Source organism: Didymosphaeria variabile, assembly GCF_027946475.1.
Source record: "Didymosphaeria variabile strain IMI 356815 chromosome Unknown scaffold_2, whole genome shotgun sequence".
Classification (NCBI taxonomy): domain Eukaryota; kingdom Fungi; phylum Ascomycota; class Dothideomycetes; order Pleosporales; family Didymosphaeriaceae; genus Didymosphaeria; species Didymosphaeria variabile.
The window spans coordinates 1,977,053-1,994,542 of NW_026611621.1; the positions used below are offsets into that span (position 1 = coordinate 1,977,053).

General features: G+C 51.1%; 3 protein-coding genes across 3 annotated transcripts; 2 read left to right on the forward strand and 1 right to left on the reverse strand.

Moving 5' to 3' along the window:
* Positions 1-1,908: 1,908 nt before the first annotated feature.
* On the reverse strand, positions 1,909-5,252 carry N0V89_002367 (uncharacterized protein; the record flags this gene model as incomplete). The annotated part of the gene is made up of 4 exons (XM_056211177.1): positions 1,909-3,394; positions 3,718-3,866; positions 3,949-4,576; positions 4,627-5,252. The coding sequence occupies 4 exons, from the start codon at positions 5,250-5,252 to the stop codon at positions 1,909-1,911; spliced, it is 2,889 nt and encodes a 962-aa protein (XP_056074650.1).
* Positions 5,253-8,915: 3,663 nt separating this feature from the next.
* N0V89_002368 (uncharacterized protein) lies at positions 8,916-9,317 on the forward strand (the record flags this gene model as incomplete). Its single annotated transcript, XM_056211178.1, has 2 exons — positions 8,916-8,922; positions 9,007-9,317. The coding sequence occupies 2 exons, from the start codon at positions 8,916-8,918 to the stop codon at positions 9,315-9,317; spliced, it is 318 nt and encodes a 105-aa protein (XP_056074651.1).
* A 7,169-nt stretch (positions 9,318-16,486) lies between these two features.
* N0V89_002369 (uncharacterized protein) lies at positions 16,487-17,067 on the forward strand (the record flags this gene model as incomplete). Its single annotated transcript, XM_056211179.1, has 2 exons — positions 16,487-16,528; positions 16,807-17,067. The coding sequence occupies 2 exons, from the start codon at positions 16,487-16,489 to the stop codon at positions 17,065-17,067; spliced, it is 303 nt and encodes a 100-aa protein (XP_056074652.1).
* Between the last annotated feature and the right edge of the window lie 423 nt (positions 17,068-17,490).

Below are 17,490 nucleotides of genomic sequence, written 5' to 3' on the forward strand. Positions count from 1 at the left end.
ACTACGACGATGCTGAAGAACGCATACCCATCCACTTATACAACATGGGGATCAGCCTCGATGTAGGGAGACGCTTGTGGACGATGCACTGGCGTTCATTCTTAGGTTGTACAAGGACTCGAGTAAGCTGCCGACGATGAGGCGACTGGAGTAGGCGTGGAATTCGGATTCCGTTCCAGACAATTATTTGCCTCTTGTTCGCTCTTGCCGCGCCCTGCCCTCCACGCGTTCCTTCCTCTACATGTCACCACGTCTTCACATTTCTTCATCTGTCGGGCACCTCGGGCACCTCGGGTCTGAAACGTTTATTTGGGCGCTTGTGGACGGCGTGTCACATTGATTAGCGTGGGCTACAGAGTGGCAAACAGGGGAGTGGATCTTCCGCAGATTCTACCGTGGCATACGTAGCGGCGAGACGACTTATTCAACACTCAAGTCGAAGAAATATGGATGCCATTAGTCTGCGAACTCTTCTCCTTGGATCTCCGATTCTACGCAAAGCCGGCTCGCACGCAGCAAGTCAATTGCCCCCTCAGCACCTTCTCCGTCGAGCCTTCCGCCACAAGCTCTAAGAAAGGTACCCCCCAATTCGCTCTTTGGATTGACTTGTGTCTTTTCCGAACGAAATCATTGCGAAGCCTGCGGCTTTTAATCCTTGCAGCTCACGGAACTCCTCGACACGTTTGTACACTCTGCATTGGCAGTAGTCTCCTCGCGACACCACCATCTATGACTTATGCTATTCTCTACTGTGCTACCCAAAAGATGAACCATTGGAACTTCGTACTTACGATGACCACGATGAAGATGCTGAAGGTTGTGCTTGCATCCGTCAATTCTAAGATCCTAGTTTTTACTTTTCCAAATAACTAGACTATCTCACCCATGCCTGGCATATAGGAACGGATCCACCAAGGAATCTGAACAGCAAGGGTGATTGGGAAGGAGAATACAGTCGGACCTTGGGTTGAAAAGGAATAAAACCATATGTCAACTTGATTGAAAGCGTTGTTTGGGCTTCTATGTGCTCGGTCTCCCAATAGCCTTCCTTAAGATGCGTATGCGTCTGAAAGGGGCACAGGGGCACGGGCCATTCTGCAGAGTGGGCAACGTATGCGATGCAAGGACGACGGACAATAACAGATACCTTCTTTGAAATTAAATCAATTCGACTGACTGGTCTCATGCAGCACTACCACCTGCAGTTTTAACACCAGATGCATCAGTATGCCATTGGGGACTCGAATTACTGCGTCTTAGCACTTCTGCCGCTGATTTCACCCGCTCACAATTAGATTTTGAGGCTAAACCCTACATTGTGCACTGCTTCTTTTGATCGTCACTCTGATCACTGATATATGTATACAGAGCTAGTACCTGCGATAAATTGTTACGGTTTTCCCATTCCACACTACATTATCTGGAAGGAACCTAGACACCTGCACACAGTAAGCGCTTCGAGAATCACCGCCAGGTCAACCAATTTACATGATATTCTATCCCATAATTCTACTCCTAGAACGACAACCACTTACTCTTCCCCCTTGCAGCCCTCATTCATGCACCGGTGCACCTGACCCCGTCGTCTCCAGGGCTCTGCGTAAACCGTGCGATTACACATTACTCGTCATTCACAAACTCTTCGAAGTCGTACCGCCCCTACTTTCCGTCCGCACTATCTTCAAGACTCTCTCCATCTCGGTGTCCTCCTGCTCTTTGTACATGGAGATCAAATCCATCGTACTCCGCCGCACGCTAACCATACTTTGTTCGTCAATGCCTGCGGTGTCAGCACGTGCCCGGGCAAGTTCGGATCATGTTCCAGCTCACCCACGTCGTTCTCACCCATAGTCACAAAGCTTGGCCTCCCACTTCCATGACTTACAATACCTAGAAGTTGGGATGTGATCAGCATACATCGCATATCATGTGCCAGGAAACCCTACTGAGGTGGCTCATGCGGCTCGCATTACGAGAGTGCTTGACATAACGCACAGGCATGGTGCGAGAGTGCATAGAAGCGCGCCTGTTCTCGAGCGAGCGACGAGTCGTTGCTCCGAAGTCCTCGGCACTGAAGTCTAGCTCGGTGCTAGCACGCGGGAAACTCGGTAGGCAATTTTCGTAGTATGCAGACCACACCCGTGCAATGTCTTTTGTCCCATCGAGACCCGCCTGCAATTGGTTGCTCGTGGTCGGCCGGGAACTGGTAGGAAGTGGCCGAAGCGTCGCCGTAGAATCCTCTTCTTTCATCTTCCCCTTCCCCTTCTTGTCGCCTGGACCGTATTCTTCTTGAGCGGTACAAGCCTCTTCATTACCGTGGCTCGACTCTTGACTTGTCTCTTTGATGATTCCGCGCTTCCACAAATCTGGTATGATCTCAAGCTCCGGGTATTCCAGCGTGCCACCTGTAGCAATGGAGCTCCGATGGCCTTGGCCATGTCTGTGAAACTCAATGCTCTGGCTTCTGAAGATCTTGGCATAGTTCTTGAGAAACGATTTACCAAAGGTCATGGATCGACTCTTTGCCATGCGTGTGTTACCGATCTTCTTCTTCTTCCGTTTCTTTTGACCTGGTAGAAGGGGTGGCGTGATCGGACGTGTTGCGGGATCAATTTCTTCTTCGCCGTCATCACCGTCATCGCCAACGTTGGTTTTATCCAATGCAAACTTGATGGCTGCCTCTAATGCAAAGTCGCGCGTCTCGACTTGATCTTGATGACTAGCAGAAAAGGTACGGTCCGCACGAGTGTGAGACGGGTAACGACCCCACGCACCGACAGTTTCAATAGTGTCAGTCTGCTGTGTAAAGTGTAAATGAGCTTTCTGATCAGGGTCGAGAGCATTGGGGTCCGTTCCGAGGAATGCTGTACGTCTAACATAAAGCGACGGCGAGTCTTCGAACTCTGCGGCACCTGGTGACGGAGGGCCAAGTAGCGGCGCGGAAAACCGCTTGGAAGCGCTCAACTTCGCGTTATTCGACTCCTCACTGACCCTGGGCTGTGATACGCTTCCGCTCCTCTCTCGGAATGGACTTGTATGAGTAGCAAGCTCCTTGTTTTTGGGTAGTAACATTGCAGCTTTCTCATCCTGATAGTTCTGCAAGGCTCGTTCCCACATTGGACTCGCCTTTTTATCCTTACCCAACGCTTTCTGCTCAGCTTCGAGGCTGACCGCTGATTTTGATTGTCGGCGCTCACGTTGCGTAGCTGCACCCGGTACTTCGAGCGATCCGTCTACCTCGAGAAGGTGGCCGCCTGGCTTCACTCTGGCTTCACTCTGGCTGTGCAAACTGTTACGCTTCGGGGTGAAGAATCTCATAATCGAAGCTGACGGAATCAACTTCTTCTTGGGTGGCGAAGGGCTGAATTCCTCGCGAAACTTTGATTTCTTCGTGCTTGCCACACTGTTGCCACGTGCTAGTCGTGATGTTTCGTTCGAACGCCGTGTCAGTGTGGAATAGCTAGTAACATCGCGAAGATTTGTAAGACCACGCCTGTGTACAGGCTTCGGAGTCTCGTCGTTATCAGTCGGGTAGGAATTGGACCGTCTCAATCTATCAAGGTCTAGCGATGAGCGCGCAGTCGAGATCGCATGTTTAGGTGTCTGTGAAACGTTGATCATCGACCCACCGAAACTTTCAAGGGGGCTTTCAGGGGGGCTTTGCGGTCTGCTAGAATAGATGGACGACTTGTCTTCCCGTATGTCGTTAGTCAAGACCTTACCCCACTTGGTAGGTACTCGAGAACTTGTAAAACCTGAGCTAGATGTCTGTCGCTCGTGTCGGCTGGGCTGCCGCTGGGACTTGGAGATTCTGCTGAGATCAGAAAAGGAACGATCGCGAAACGGACTGGTTGGACTCGGAAGCTCTGATCCATCTGTCAAAGTGTTCCAAGAAAGCAATGAGCCTGATCGCAGATGGTGCGAGATCCGCATACTGTAAAGGTGAACAGATCGACGTGGCTGATCTTCTTCGATCGCATCTGGTTCTTTTGCTGACTCCTGCGCAATGGACGTAGGGTTGCCTCGCGTGAACACTCCAAGGGAACCAGATTGACGAGGCGTAGGCAGCGCGTTTGGTTCCTGCACGTGGATTTGCACCACCGTTGAAGGCGTTGGTTGCTCTGCTTCCTTGTCGTATGAAGCCTCTTTAGGAACGCTAATCTCCTGTGTTCCGACCTTTGTGATTGATCGCTTGTTACTCAAGAACACTTTGAGTGAAGCGCGCGACTGTTGTGGCGTAAGGGGTCGTGGCGGAATAGGAGAGTGTGATAGCCGTAGACTTTCATTCAAGGCCACCGACCAAGGTATGCCATCTGGATCGTGTGTCCTCAGACTAGGTAGTCTCAGTGGTGACGGGGAGTATTCAGGGAGTCTGATCGAGGTGGCCGAGTGGGAGCGCCGCATTCTGCGTTCTTGTGCCTTTGAAGTATCGGCTTGCAGGTTGGGAGAACTGAACACCTGACCGAGTCTGGTCGTGAGTGATACTGAATGAGTTGGCTTGATGTGGTACGGTTGCAGATCTCTGGCGCGGTCGGAGCTTTGGCGGCTCTTGGGTGATGAGCCGGGTGTCGGTTTGCTGGAGGGTCAGCGATGTACATGGGGGCACTCTGGGAGGTCACATCCTACCTCGTTGTAGAGGGCGTCCAATCGATACTGTGGATGCTCGGTCTCTTATTCGGTGTCTTCTTCCCGATATTCTTTGCAATGTCGTCGAGCACCTGGGCGTCAGAGTCGTAGCCGCCTTCATCACGCCGCTTGTCACTCAAGAGGTCCTTCCTCAGGTCGTCTTTGGTGATCTGGAGTTGCACATCATGTCTACTTTTGTGTTGCTTGATGACGGTCTCAGGAGCTGATTTCGCAGCTTTCTTTCCCTCGTTTGACTGAGCCAGGTCTCCAAAGGGCTTTTTGGCGAGGTCTCGGGAAAACTTCCGCCTAATAAGTGATCGCATGCTCTTCATTCTGTGAATCGAGTGCAAACTGTATATTGACGGCTTTGTGAAGCGTGCGCGAGCAGCCGCCTTCGTCGGAGACAACCGGGTCGGCTCGTTGTCCTTCGCATTGTCGAATATTTGCCGTAATTCGTGAAGGTCTTCCGTTCGAGCGCTGGTGAAACGTGAGTTCACAGATCCAACCGGCTTTGGCAAGAGTGGTAGGCGGGCAGGTGTAGGAGCTTCCGTCATGCGACCATTTGGAAGTTCTGGCGAGTCTGGGTGTCCTTCCTGCTCCGTCGTGCAACATAGCTTGGACGCCATGTTTTGGGTGTGGTGGCAAGGTGTGGGAGCATTGTTTGGGGTTCTGGATGTTCTTTACTCGAATTTCCGAGGACGTGTAGTCCCTGCTCGGTTGAGCAGGAAGGAGCGAGCCGTCAGGAGCGCCTGACGCAAATGACTGAAAAATATACGAGATCTAGCGACGCGGAGTAAACCCTAAGAAAGCAGAACAATAGAAAGTGCGTAATGAGAGTGCGGTCCTCGTTGTCTGGACACTGCAGAACCTGAAATAGGTCACGTCACGTGGCCCACCGCGAAGATAGAGAGACGGCACGAAGGAAGCTGTTTCTCCCTCGAATTTGTACTATACCCCGTTCGTTTCCAGGGCCCCGTTGAGCTTACCAACCGTCTAAAGCTCTTTCCTATGAATACTTTCCATCTTTCTCCTCACGGCGACGGCTTGGCTCTTCTCACTAAGCTCGACGTCTTTCCAACTCAGACCCAATAAGGTGATACGGCTTACATTTCACAGCATACCATCCACTATCGTCAGTCTTGACACCATACTGCGCGAAGCACTCGCGCTGGTACTTCAATGACGACATAAATACCCCAGCGTAGATCGCCAAATACAGCTCGACCCTCTTCCTCAGCGCAGCTAACTACTTCTACTATCTTTTTCTCTTCGAGCTGACTACCTACGTTACGTGGTTTGAGCGCTTGGAGTAGGTCATGAGCTTCGCAGGGTGGGAACGCAAGTCCATGCAAAGGAGGCGTGAGAGCACAGCTGTTCGCCACAGCCGCATCTCCAGCGCTTATTTCATACCGTCGAGGAAGGAGTTGAACATAAGGGCGTTAAAGTCGTCGCTCGCGAGCCACTCTTTTGTGAAGCCGTAGTAGTCCCATACAGTGTCAGGGGGTATAGTAGTGATAGTGACGTAAGTGTTTTGTGCCCTTCCCCGCGCAAACGACATCAAAGCCTGCTGTGCGTGCCCAGTCCGCCAATTCGGTAATGAGGGCGGGCTGGCCACCATACGTGGTTCGAGTAAATGATCCCCACCTCTGTTGCTTTGCGTATGAGTGGGGGGTCCTGGCAAGTACGTCGACCTCGACTTTGATCAAAACAATTGTGCTTTTATGTTCGCAGCACAACAATGCATCGCGGACTCCAACGGCAGAATTACCAGTCACCTCTAAGATGACGTCGATTCCTGGGGTGGCTATGATGGCTGCCGAGTCAGAAGTCTTATCTTGCTTGAGGCCATCGATCAGGAGACAGTTAGTATCGAGTCTGAACGAGGGAAAGCTTGTTCTTTGTAGAGAAGATATGGCTCGTTCTAGAGAGAGGTCTGTAAGATAGCCAGGCGGACGCATTTTATATGATGTGTTTGTGATACACTGGGCCTAGTCAGCGATAGCAGCTCAGTGACTTGGATAACTAGTTCCCTAGGTAACTACGTCCCCTGTATATGCTCTCTTCAAGATTAAAATCAGGTGCTGCACGTACTACGTCGATCCAAACGTCCCGGCGCCGATAACGTCAAATTGAACGAGAGCGGTGATTCGCTGAAAGGCCAGTCATCCTGCTTATCTGTGTTCTGTCCCGAAAATCGCGTTTGTTACCCACGATCAGCATCATGTTGGACAACATTAAGTGTCTCGACGCCGAACTTATCCTGTCCTCGAGACGAGGACGAGGCTCGGTTATATGGCCCCTTACCCCGCAAAATGATCAGCCTACCGGCGATGGTAATGAGTCGGCAATCTCTCCGACGTTAATTACCACTCTTTCGTTCAGGAGGCACTCCATCAAGCCTCGGGCGACCTGTGACGTCGATGCCAGAGTCCCAAGTCGCTGAATCCCTGAAAGTCCAAACATAGACCTAGTGACACAAAGGGCTATTAATAGTCACCAGTCCACGCGCATTCATTTTCCACCCACGCCTCGCTACCAGAGAATCAACGCGCACCGTTGCAGCCTGACGTGGGCTCGTCAATTGCGACATGGGTCAATGCAATCCTGCTACCTTCCTAGGACGGCAATTAGGGGTGTAAAGTGTCGATTGCGGTAGCAGTTCCACGGTACGAAGGGTCGCGTGTAGAAACGCCACGAGTTGAAGCTTCCATGGGCGAGCACGCGGACGAGGGCTGTTATGGGCGTCATGCAGACCGATCCCTGTTGACCAACGCGCGTAGGCGGTGGCGGCCGAAGTACAGGTACAGGAAGAGTCTTGGAGCTGACGTCGTGCAGAGACAATGATTTACGGTCCTCTCTCGGGGACATGATGTTTGAATGGGACTGCGACGTGGGTGGCTTTACAGACATTGGAACTATACCAGTGTCATCGCTGGAGAACCCAGGTTCCTGACTGGGCCTGATCATGAGACTAGATATAGGAGTCAGCTACATCGACAGCCAGAGGACCTGTCGTGCGCGCGGCACGAAGCTGTGTGATAGTTTTCCACCGGAACCGCGGTTTACGTTGCGACGGCTCCAGTGCCGCCTCATGCTTCGGACCAGGATCCGAACTCTACGCCTAGTCGATACTTCAATGACGGCGACTTAAAGCTAGAAATTGAATTTCGCGCCGCAGAAAGACGTTGCAGAAGTACATGAACTATACCGGCAATAGGGCATGGGAAGAAGCACCACGACGCAAACTTGCCAAGCCGAGTTCAAAACCCGCTAAGCTAGAATGTCGCTTAGTATGTCACGTGCCGTTATCGCCAAGGTTCCAAGGTTCCAAGGTTGAGGTTCCACAACTCGTTTGCCCTCATACACCGCTCTCTCACATCGACATATCACTTTCTCTGCGTCGCTCAAGTCTCCCTCGGGTAGCCACTCGCTCTGCAATCCATCTGTCAGTGAACAATTAGGGCTACGCTCAAAGGCTTATCGAACGGATCGATCGACCATGTGGCATCATACCTGTGTCCAAACTGAATACCAGCCTCAGCATGCACCTGCATGCCTTTCCTTTACAATATGTCATTTCATTATCACCGATCACAACGGACAGCGGGTGAAGATGTGGTCCTTGGTCCTACCGAGGACCCCATTTCTGTGACTTGTTCTACTTCATGCGTGAGATGATCAAAGATCCATTAGCCGCCAATTACATGCATACCGTCGACCCTGGAAACCCTCACTTACTATACATAGTTCCAACAGGCTGACTCTAGATTTCTTTGGTTCAGAAGATGATAGATAATGTTGTCGATTCACACAAAGTTATATGTGCTACCAGTGACGTCAGGTTGATCAAATACCTTCGTGTTGGCGCGTCGCAACTTTCACGTCACGGCAATCGCGGCGCGACATATACGGTTGGGTGCCCGTTGAGTCTGTATCGGTCACTCATATCGTCTAAGCTGTTTCTCCAAAAGCCCTCCAAACCGCCTTCGCAATGCCTCAATACCACTCTGCTACAGGTACCTATTGTAAGTAATTGTATTTGACTTGACAACATGCGTTCACCCACCAGATATGAGCTGACACACGTCCCTTGAGCCTATGTCGACCACAAATCAGCTTACCCGACGTTTCCAAGAGTCGGCTTCGGTTCAGCTGTGGCCATCGGGCTAGGGGCCGGCTTCATTGGTGCATTTGCGTAAGTCAGCGCATATCTCCAACGATCTGATAGAGACAAAACGCACTCGACTCCGAAAAATATCAGTAAACCTGAAGGGCTAACAGACATCAGCATGGCCGGTACGAACGTCCTCGAGCAACTCATTACTCATCGCCCAAACTCTTACGTCCCGGCCCGCACAATCGGTAACCATTTCGGCGTAGACTCCGCCTTCTACGACCGTCACATCGATCTGCTGAATCATATCCATCACCATGGTATGGGCATACTTGCTGGTGGCGTCCGCGGTGTGCTTTCGTACTATGGGATCATCGGACCCGTCGCAAGCTTTGTGCACGCGGGAATCCGGATCATGATGGATCAGGTCGTTGAGAATACGGCGGGAACGAGCGCTTTGCCATGGACATGGCCGATAAACGAGCAGGTTATTGACGTGCTACACAAGGGGTTCTATGCGATTGTGACAGGCTACCTGTGTGATTACTGGGTCAGAGGAGTGAACTGGTTCAACTAAAGCATGTTAATAGAGCTCTTCCTTCGTATGTCCTGGGGGTGAACCATGTTCCAATATATTTACCGATCATAGTGGGGTGACTGTATGCCGCATCACAAGAGCTGGCACTTGCACGCGTTTGCTATTGTAGCTATCCCACAATAGCAAAGTCCAGGTATGTCTGCCTACAACTTCTAGTATATAGGGATTGACCTAAAAAGTGTTGTATCTCTGAACAGCTATTGCTTTCTCCTATTTCCACTTTCTTAATCAAATCTTTCTACGCCAACTCGCCGCAAGCAACACCCACCAGGATGCCACCAAGAAATAATACCAGCAAGCGAAGCAAGCCCCGCACCACTAAGGAGGCAAGAAAGAAAAGCTTTGACGTTGCCCTCGAGGCCATTCGCGCTGAACTGAAGCGCGATTACGCGCTCTATGAGGAAGCCCTATTGGGCGTTATACGTGCGAAGGCGGCAGGTGGTGATGCCACACCATGGTAAGTACTGGCTTTTTGATCTTGACATGTTCCATCAACACCGAATGCATCCTAGAAAGACGTGACTACTCATCCCTTGATAGGTCTACCCAGATGAGCGACTTGGTGAGGGGCAAGCCTTTCGCGGAGATGAGCCACGAGGGAATCAAGTTCCTCGTTGAAGAGTTGGTTCGGGAGCTCGTGCCGGGAAGATACCAGGTGCCTCGGCCTGCACATGCGAAGGTAAATTAAACCAGGTTACAGCCTGTAGTGGTATGAAAGTGATTCTGACACGCTAAACTAGGCATGAGTTTCTCTTTGGCTTCTTCAGCGATGATAGTTCGTGTTTTGTCTTGAATTTGCTATATCTTCCACGGCTATTGTCTTCTAATAGGTACACTATGTTCCTCTTCCTTCTCTGCCGCCGTAATTGTATCGCTTGCCTGCGGAACAATATTGAGTTGACTTTCAAGTCGGTCGAAGCCTTCACCAGCCGCGCTACCAAGCCCCATCGCTCTCAAGGAAATCCTCTTCGCATGTCCGATAGTTGGTGGGTGCTCCGAGTGACGCACTTCTAAACTCTCCTCATTTGTGACTTTGCAGGGGCGGTAGCTCTTGAGCTTATCCGATATTATGCGCAGACAAGGCGACATGACTGGCAAACAGCCTGCCAGTATACCCAGGGCAGGCTCCGGTCCGTTAAACAGAATGATGCGTCCAGTGTGATACGTCCAGTCGGTCGAATCCATATGCCGGTACAAGTACATTCGTACTACCGAAATGGAGAGAATGCTGACATCTAATTAACAAGGAAGGTCGGTTCATAGACTGTTGGTCCACTCACAAAAAGCCCAGCCCGAACAGCAGCGTCAAGCGGATTTTCTTCTCGAACTCAACGTTCAGGCGCCAGAGTAGAGGCATTGGCAAGATCACATTCCCCAAGTCTATACAAATGGCACCTGCACTAGCACCCACCCAGACAGTCTTGCTGTTTTCCGCGCATTTCTTGGCCATTGCCAGTGCGTTGTTCATGTTCTGGGGGCACGAGAAGAACTGCACAGTCATGAAGCTGATGTAGTAGGCTATTGTCAAGGCAAGGAGCACGCGACAGACAATGCGAAAACGTGTGTAAGGGAAGAGTGTCGTGTACAGTTGTGTGATTGATAAGTTGCAGAACACGCTTGCTGTCAAAGCCATGCTCGTAAGTATATAGCGGCTCTGTTTCGTTTAGCGGTAGTATCAGGGCGGGTCATCGGCTGCTGACTTCAGGATGCCTTTTCATTTGCATAATAGCAGCTGTTGGTACGTCCTTGATGTGAACGCCATAGTACTGAACGAATACAAAGACGACCGCATCGACAAGCTCGCCAAGTAGTCCGATCTATGTTTACTTGATTAAATCATGTTCACATGCACAATGTTCCAGCGACATCTGAGGCTTCTTACATATGCGACCACCATCAGCCAGTCGTTGGCTTCCCAATTCTTGCGGGTGAGAGCGCGTGCCCACACGCGACACACGATCGCAAACGTCGCAATCAACGCTGCAAGAACGCACACCAAGATGACAGGCACTTGCAATTGCTTCAACTCCATAGCAGTGGGAGAAAGAACAGATGGTTGTACCGACGCCGCTTGGTTCTTGGATCTGACCCAAACTTAAGATGACAGCATATTCTAGCTCAGGGCCAAAGTCCTTCAGCTTGCGCATTTCTGATCGTGCACAAAGCTACCAACCGCGATTTGCGAGTCGCAATCTGCTCCTTTTCCAGATCAGGTTCTCGTAGGCTTGTGTTGCAGGCGTGTAATTGGTCCATCCAGGATGGCTTGATCCTTTGATCCTTCGAGACGGAACATTCCACGTGGGGGTTGTCTCTCCAACTCCAGGGAGCGGGGTTAGCATCAAAGACACCTATCACCCGCTAGGTGAACCTGTTGTAGTCCTGGGAAGTTGGTGTTATGGTGGTGCGTCACAGGAGGCCGATACCTAGGCATCGTGGACTCCATGCCTTCGCGATCTCGACCCGTTGAAGGGCACGAGGGAGAAGGCTCGAAACTCATACCTGAGGTCCGCTTGATTTCTTAACGTTCGCTCCATAGATCGAACACATCGATGGGGAGATTGCATTGGGTTCATCGCATTCCAGTCGTCGAAAAAGGCGTGACAAAGCAGAGCAAAGAAAACAGGATCTTAGCCTTGGTCTTTTGGAAGTGGTCCCAGCTGAGACCCGCCTGAAAACCTTCGAGTCGCCCTCGAAATCGATCGCCCAAACACAGCGCGAAAGTGCTGCGGACTTCTTGGTCGGATAGAGAAGCTGTGTCTCTTTTGAAGCGCGAATCCTAGAGATTTCCAGTATGCTCAATCGCGCTCGTTCGTCCTCCTTACAGCATCACGAGATACACGGCATGATGCTCTACGGTGGTATACAACAGGACGAAAGTCTACGCGGGAGTGCCGAGTCTCATACTGTTTTACGAGTACCCTCCCGGCATACTATGGCCCACTTCAGAGGCATTGAACGTATGTGACATTCGATATCTCGACACCATCTCATTGAGCTCATCATCCCTTGCGGTGCTATCCAGTTTAGCAAACACAAACAGTGCATCGCGAGCTTGTACTGTTGTATATACTATAACTTCTATAAGTGGAAGATTCACACACATCCATACGTGCACAAGAACGGTCCGAGAGGTCAAGATACTCCTTGGCAGAATGTTCAACAATTACCGGCCGTTTAAACTCGCCAAGCTAGAAAATCCCCAGATTACGGAGAAGCTGGCGCGATTGTTGGAGAATTGTTGGAAAAGACTTGAGCACTCGGTGGACTTCATGGCTTAGGTGGTAGCGAAAGCCATATGGACGTTCACCGTCAGCTTGGCTATCGACTCAAGTAACGAGGTCGGCCAGCGGATGCCGACGATTTGTCAAGAGTTTTGGAAGTGAAGGGACTACTGTTAGGGACAGACGGCCGCAGGTATCCCGGTGATTGAGTAAAAGGCCGCAACAGGGGGTAGACATCGGCGTTTCCTCGACTGATAGTCGGTTCAGACGGTGAAGGAAGCTCGTTCATGGCGTAAAGAAAGGACATTGCAACGGAAGCATAGGATAGAGGAGGGCGAGCTATGGAAGAAGACATGGTAGCCCTGCAGCGACAATGAAAGCAAATTCATGGCTGCAAATGTGTCTATTCCGACGGAGTAATGAAGAGAACGACGGTGTTTACGGATAGTGGTGAGGACGAACAGCAACTATTCGTCAATTCGTTAAAGCATTGATGTCTCCCTAGTGTTGCCCGAGCTTAAGAAATCCGAGGATCCCTCGGATAGGGGTCGGCCTGGTACGCTTCATTTGCGCGTCAATATTCAAGCAGCTTGACTTATCTGCATCAGAGCACTCAGTACGGTGCGCCCCTAGACCTGGACCGTTCATTTCCTCCCCGCAACGAACGCATTACCCATGGTACCACGAAGAAATTCACATCACGTTCGCAGTAATGGTGATAAAGATGATTGCATTTAGCCTAAGATGACTGAAAATAGTATGAATAAGGACGCGTACCCAAGGAAGCCACAGATATCCAAATGGGAAAGATCGATCCAAATAGTACCGGTTAATCGAATGGAGCCATCCACCTGTACTCAGCGCCGAGATAAATATTATGAAAAATAGATTAATGGCCCATACAAGGGCTGAATCTTGTAAATTTAGAGAGTTGAAGCAGCTTGTCGATATGAAGGAAGCCTTTGAGAAGCTTAGGGGTGTATCGGTAAGCACTCGTGGTGATTTGGCTTCTTGAGCCTACATCATGATGCTCAACTGGTGGCCTGAAAGTCGATGTCATTCAAGCGACAGCAACTCTCTAGCGAACGCAGTGCGGCGATTCCTCCGCAGTCTAAGTCTGTTGAAGCGTCGTTTTCCTTAGCCAAGCCCACCTTGTCATATCCGCGAGGAGCCTGTGCGATGACACTCCATTGGGACTCTCCGCCGTGACGGCCCACAAGATAGACCAGGCGTTCGAGGATACTTACAGCCTCTTCTCCAATCACTTCGAAGTCTGCAATGTAACCATTGCGCAAGTGTGGTTGATGGTATGCGGTCCATTCGTAGGCCGTCTTGAAGGAGGTCCCGGAGTTAAAGGGAAGGTTAGCCGTATAGAGCGCATGGAGCTGAACATCGACGGTACGCAGAGATGTTGCTGCTTCCTTCGCAAGGTCCCAGGCTTTCATTAAGAACGCGCTGGCTTCGTATAGGCGATATACGCATTCGACCGGATCATCCACTGTCATCTTCGACCACGGAAGCTCGAAGCACACTTTGCGAAAGCGTGCTGCCGACAGCCACATGCTTTCAACGCACTCACCTGCGGGAAGATTAGGCAGCCGGAAGAAGGTACATTGCTTCTTGCTAAGATACGCCTGCAAGGTCGAGGTCGACCGAACGATGAGCTTGCCTTGGGTGTACAGTACCCAGGACGCTTCCTCGTTGACTGAGCGCGACGCAGAGAGGATTGAGAATCGACCATAAATTTTTTTCGCTCCTTCGTCTTCTTCGTATAGTGTTAGGCCGTTTCCCCTGCCGATCTTGCTGCAGTGGTCCCCGTGCTTTTTACAACTAGCTCGTGCTCGGCGGGTTGAAGTTGGACCGCAACACTCCTTTATCAAGACTGGCCCATCGATATCCAGGCAGTAGGCATAGATTGCTTGTCGAATTTCCTTGGGCAGACGATCAAGGCAGCCGGTGCCGTTGGGCTCACTGGTCGGGACTGGATCTGTGGGTGTGACTGGGCTCCGTGGGCTCCGTGGGCTTCGTGGGGAACGAGGACTAGCAGGTGCTTTCTTCCGGACGACCTTCTTAGGACTCGATGGCCAGACACGCAACCGTTTCGACGAGCTACTTCGATCAGCACAGGAAACAATGCAAAGACAAAGACAACTGACAGAGTTGGAGGATTAGGCGATACCCCTCGCTTAGCTTTCTTGGACAAGAAGTGATCTTTTGGTCCGCGCCTGGGGGGTCTTGATGTTGGCGAATTCGTTGAAGACGCAATCTTCTCGAGAAGGCCTGGCGGCGGCGACGGCGAGCACGATAACACCGACAAGTTGGAAGAGTCCGAAAGGGCGGGTGGGGGCTCTCGGCCACTGGTAGCAGACGGCTGAGTTGGTGATCGCGACAGTACGGACAACTCTGAGGTGTCGGACATGGTGGGTGATACCTGCCGGCCACGTGCAGCGCACCGCATCTCAAGTCTATCATGCATCGTGGCTTGTTGGGGCTGCAGCGGGTTACAGTGGGGCACGAGGTCGGATTCAGCGAATGGGAGCCTGGGGAGCTTTATGTGTCAGAGTGTGGTTGGGTGAAAGTCGCCTTCACTCTGGTAGTGGTGGTCGAGGGGAGCAGATTCTTTCACCTGCGCCTTCCCTACCACGCACACTGTTCCCTCTCACCATGAAGTTCGCTGAATAGATCCACACTAAGCTACACACGGTCAGAAGAAATTGGTATGGAATGGCCAAGCCTACCGCAAGTACATCCCTGCTCTGGCCGGTCGTCCATATCGAATGCAGCAAGTGCGCAGGTGAATTTGACAGTCGCCATCCGTTTGCTACGCGCTATGGGCTTCGCAATTACCGCACAGAGTAGGAATGGCGACTGCTATTCCCATGTGGATAGGACCCAGATACCCATCACGGAAATTCGCCCACAAATCTCTCGCCTTGTCCTGTACTGCAATCGATTCCAATCGATTCCAACGTTCTCGACACCACCGATCGTGTCTCTTCGCTCATGCGATGCTGTGGTCATCAGCCTTATCCTGCTTCGTACAGGCGGTGCGCATGCCCCCCCCATAGGGGACCCGTGGTTCCTTATAGCACTATTCGCTTCAACAATGTTCTCGTTAACTCACCGCAAGCCCCATACATTGCAATTACACCTAGCATGTGCTACATATTCGCCTACAATGATGACTAACGGGCGTGCGTCGTCGATGGTGCAAACCTGCAAACAGTAAGCCAAAAGTGACACTATGCAAGCGAGCGGGCGCCTTGGATCCCTCAAAGATTCACGTGACTCCAAGTTTCGATATCTCTTCCATAATGTCCCTTGTTGGGTACAATTGATCATTCTAGTACTACGTCCCATTGCCATATACGTTGATTTCTCCTTCCTCCTAAGCAGCTTGCTGCTACTTTGTCCGGTTATCTAGATTATAGATTCCTATGTTGGCGAGCAATGTAGCGCTGGAGCCATGGAAGACAACATGGAAGAGAGAGAGAGAGATTATTGCGCGTCAGGTCGTCGAGTGTGAGCGCGGGGATAGTGTGAAGAAATCACCAATTCTCCCCGGGTTACGCTAATCCACTACGTATCCCGCCATTCCCCATCTCATGCGGGGTGCTACGGCATTATACTTCGATACTTCGAGGCCGTGTATCAACGAACTATTTACGCAAAGTTGACTTCGAGACCGCATTGAGCGCGGCGATGACTGCATGGCGGTAGAATGGTACTAGAACCTCGACGTTGACCGCCGGGATAAGGCCCATGTCATTAAGATGCAGAAGCCACCTCAAAATCCATCATCGGTACGCGCAGGAAATCAAAGCTTTACGAGATATAGAACATGAGCTTAGATCAGAGTCGCACAGGTGCCTCATCATCAGAGGAATCGAAGAGAAGTTCTGGTGCACTGGACTAGACCTCGATGAAATGGAAGCGAATCCCCTTGCCAACGCTGATGGTTTCTTTCCAGTATGTTGTCAAATTTCTATTTCCCCCCTAAATACCTGCAAAACTATTTTGATAACTGTAATTGACGACACATAGCTACTTGCAACACTCCTCGACTACCCTTTCCCAACAATGATCCTAATAACCGGCCACACATCTGGCGGTGCATGTCCTTTGCTCTATCTCACGACCATCGAATCATGAAGTCAGAGCGCGGCTACTTCTGCATGCTGCCCGTCAACCCTGGTCCTCACTTGCCCGGAGTAGCCTTGCTTCCGCGGCTAAAGCTCCATTGTCAGTTTGCACGGAAGATGCTGCTTGATGCTCACAAGCGATCTGGGAATGAGGCATTAGCAGACGGGATTGTCGGCGAGATTGCACAGCCGAGCGAGATGCTTGACGTCACGTCGAAGAAGGCTAAGGAGATCCAAGGTAGAGCAAAGATGGGCGTTTATAGGCTGTTGAGAAACGAGCGCCGGGGTGAGGCGTCAGAAGCGTTCCTGAAGATTAGCTACGTACATGGGAAAGTTACGAACCCGCCTCTGAAGGCCAAGATCTAGTCATTGGATCTCTGGTCTAGAAAGCAGCGGTCGTGTCAGCTCTCCCGTTGAACTCAATCGTTGAGGCGAGCCCAGACAGATGACGAATCTCTCCCAAAGAAATTGTATATATGCCAATGCTGCCTCGTCTATTGCACTCCAGTCGAGCTCGCGCCTCCATGGTGAGAGGCGGAAGCTCTCCTTGGCGCCACTGATCAGCGGCACAAGCATGATCGGCTCGTATGTGGACAAGGGCGTGGAAGATGAGGATGGAAGTGAGGTGGGAATGTAGATTTTGACTTAGGTACGCTCTCAGTGCTATTTACATAGGTATGTAGCAGCTATATCACGTACTATGTTTCTATCCTGGGCATCACGGCGTAATAGGACACTAACCAAAAAGCAAATCACATTGAAGCTATTCCCACGAACGTTGCCTAACAG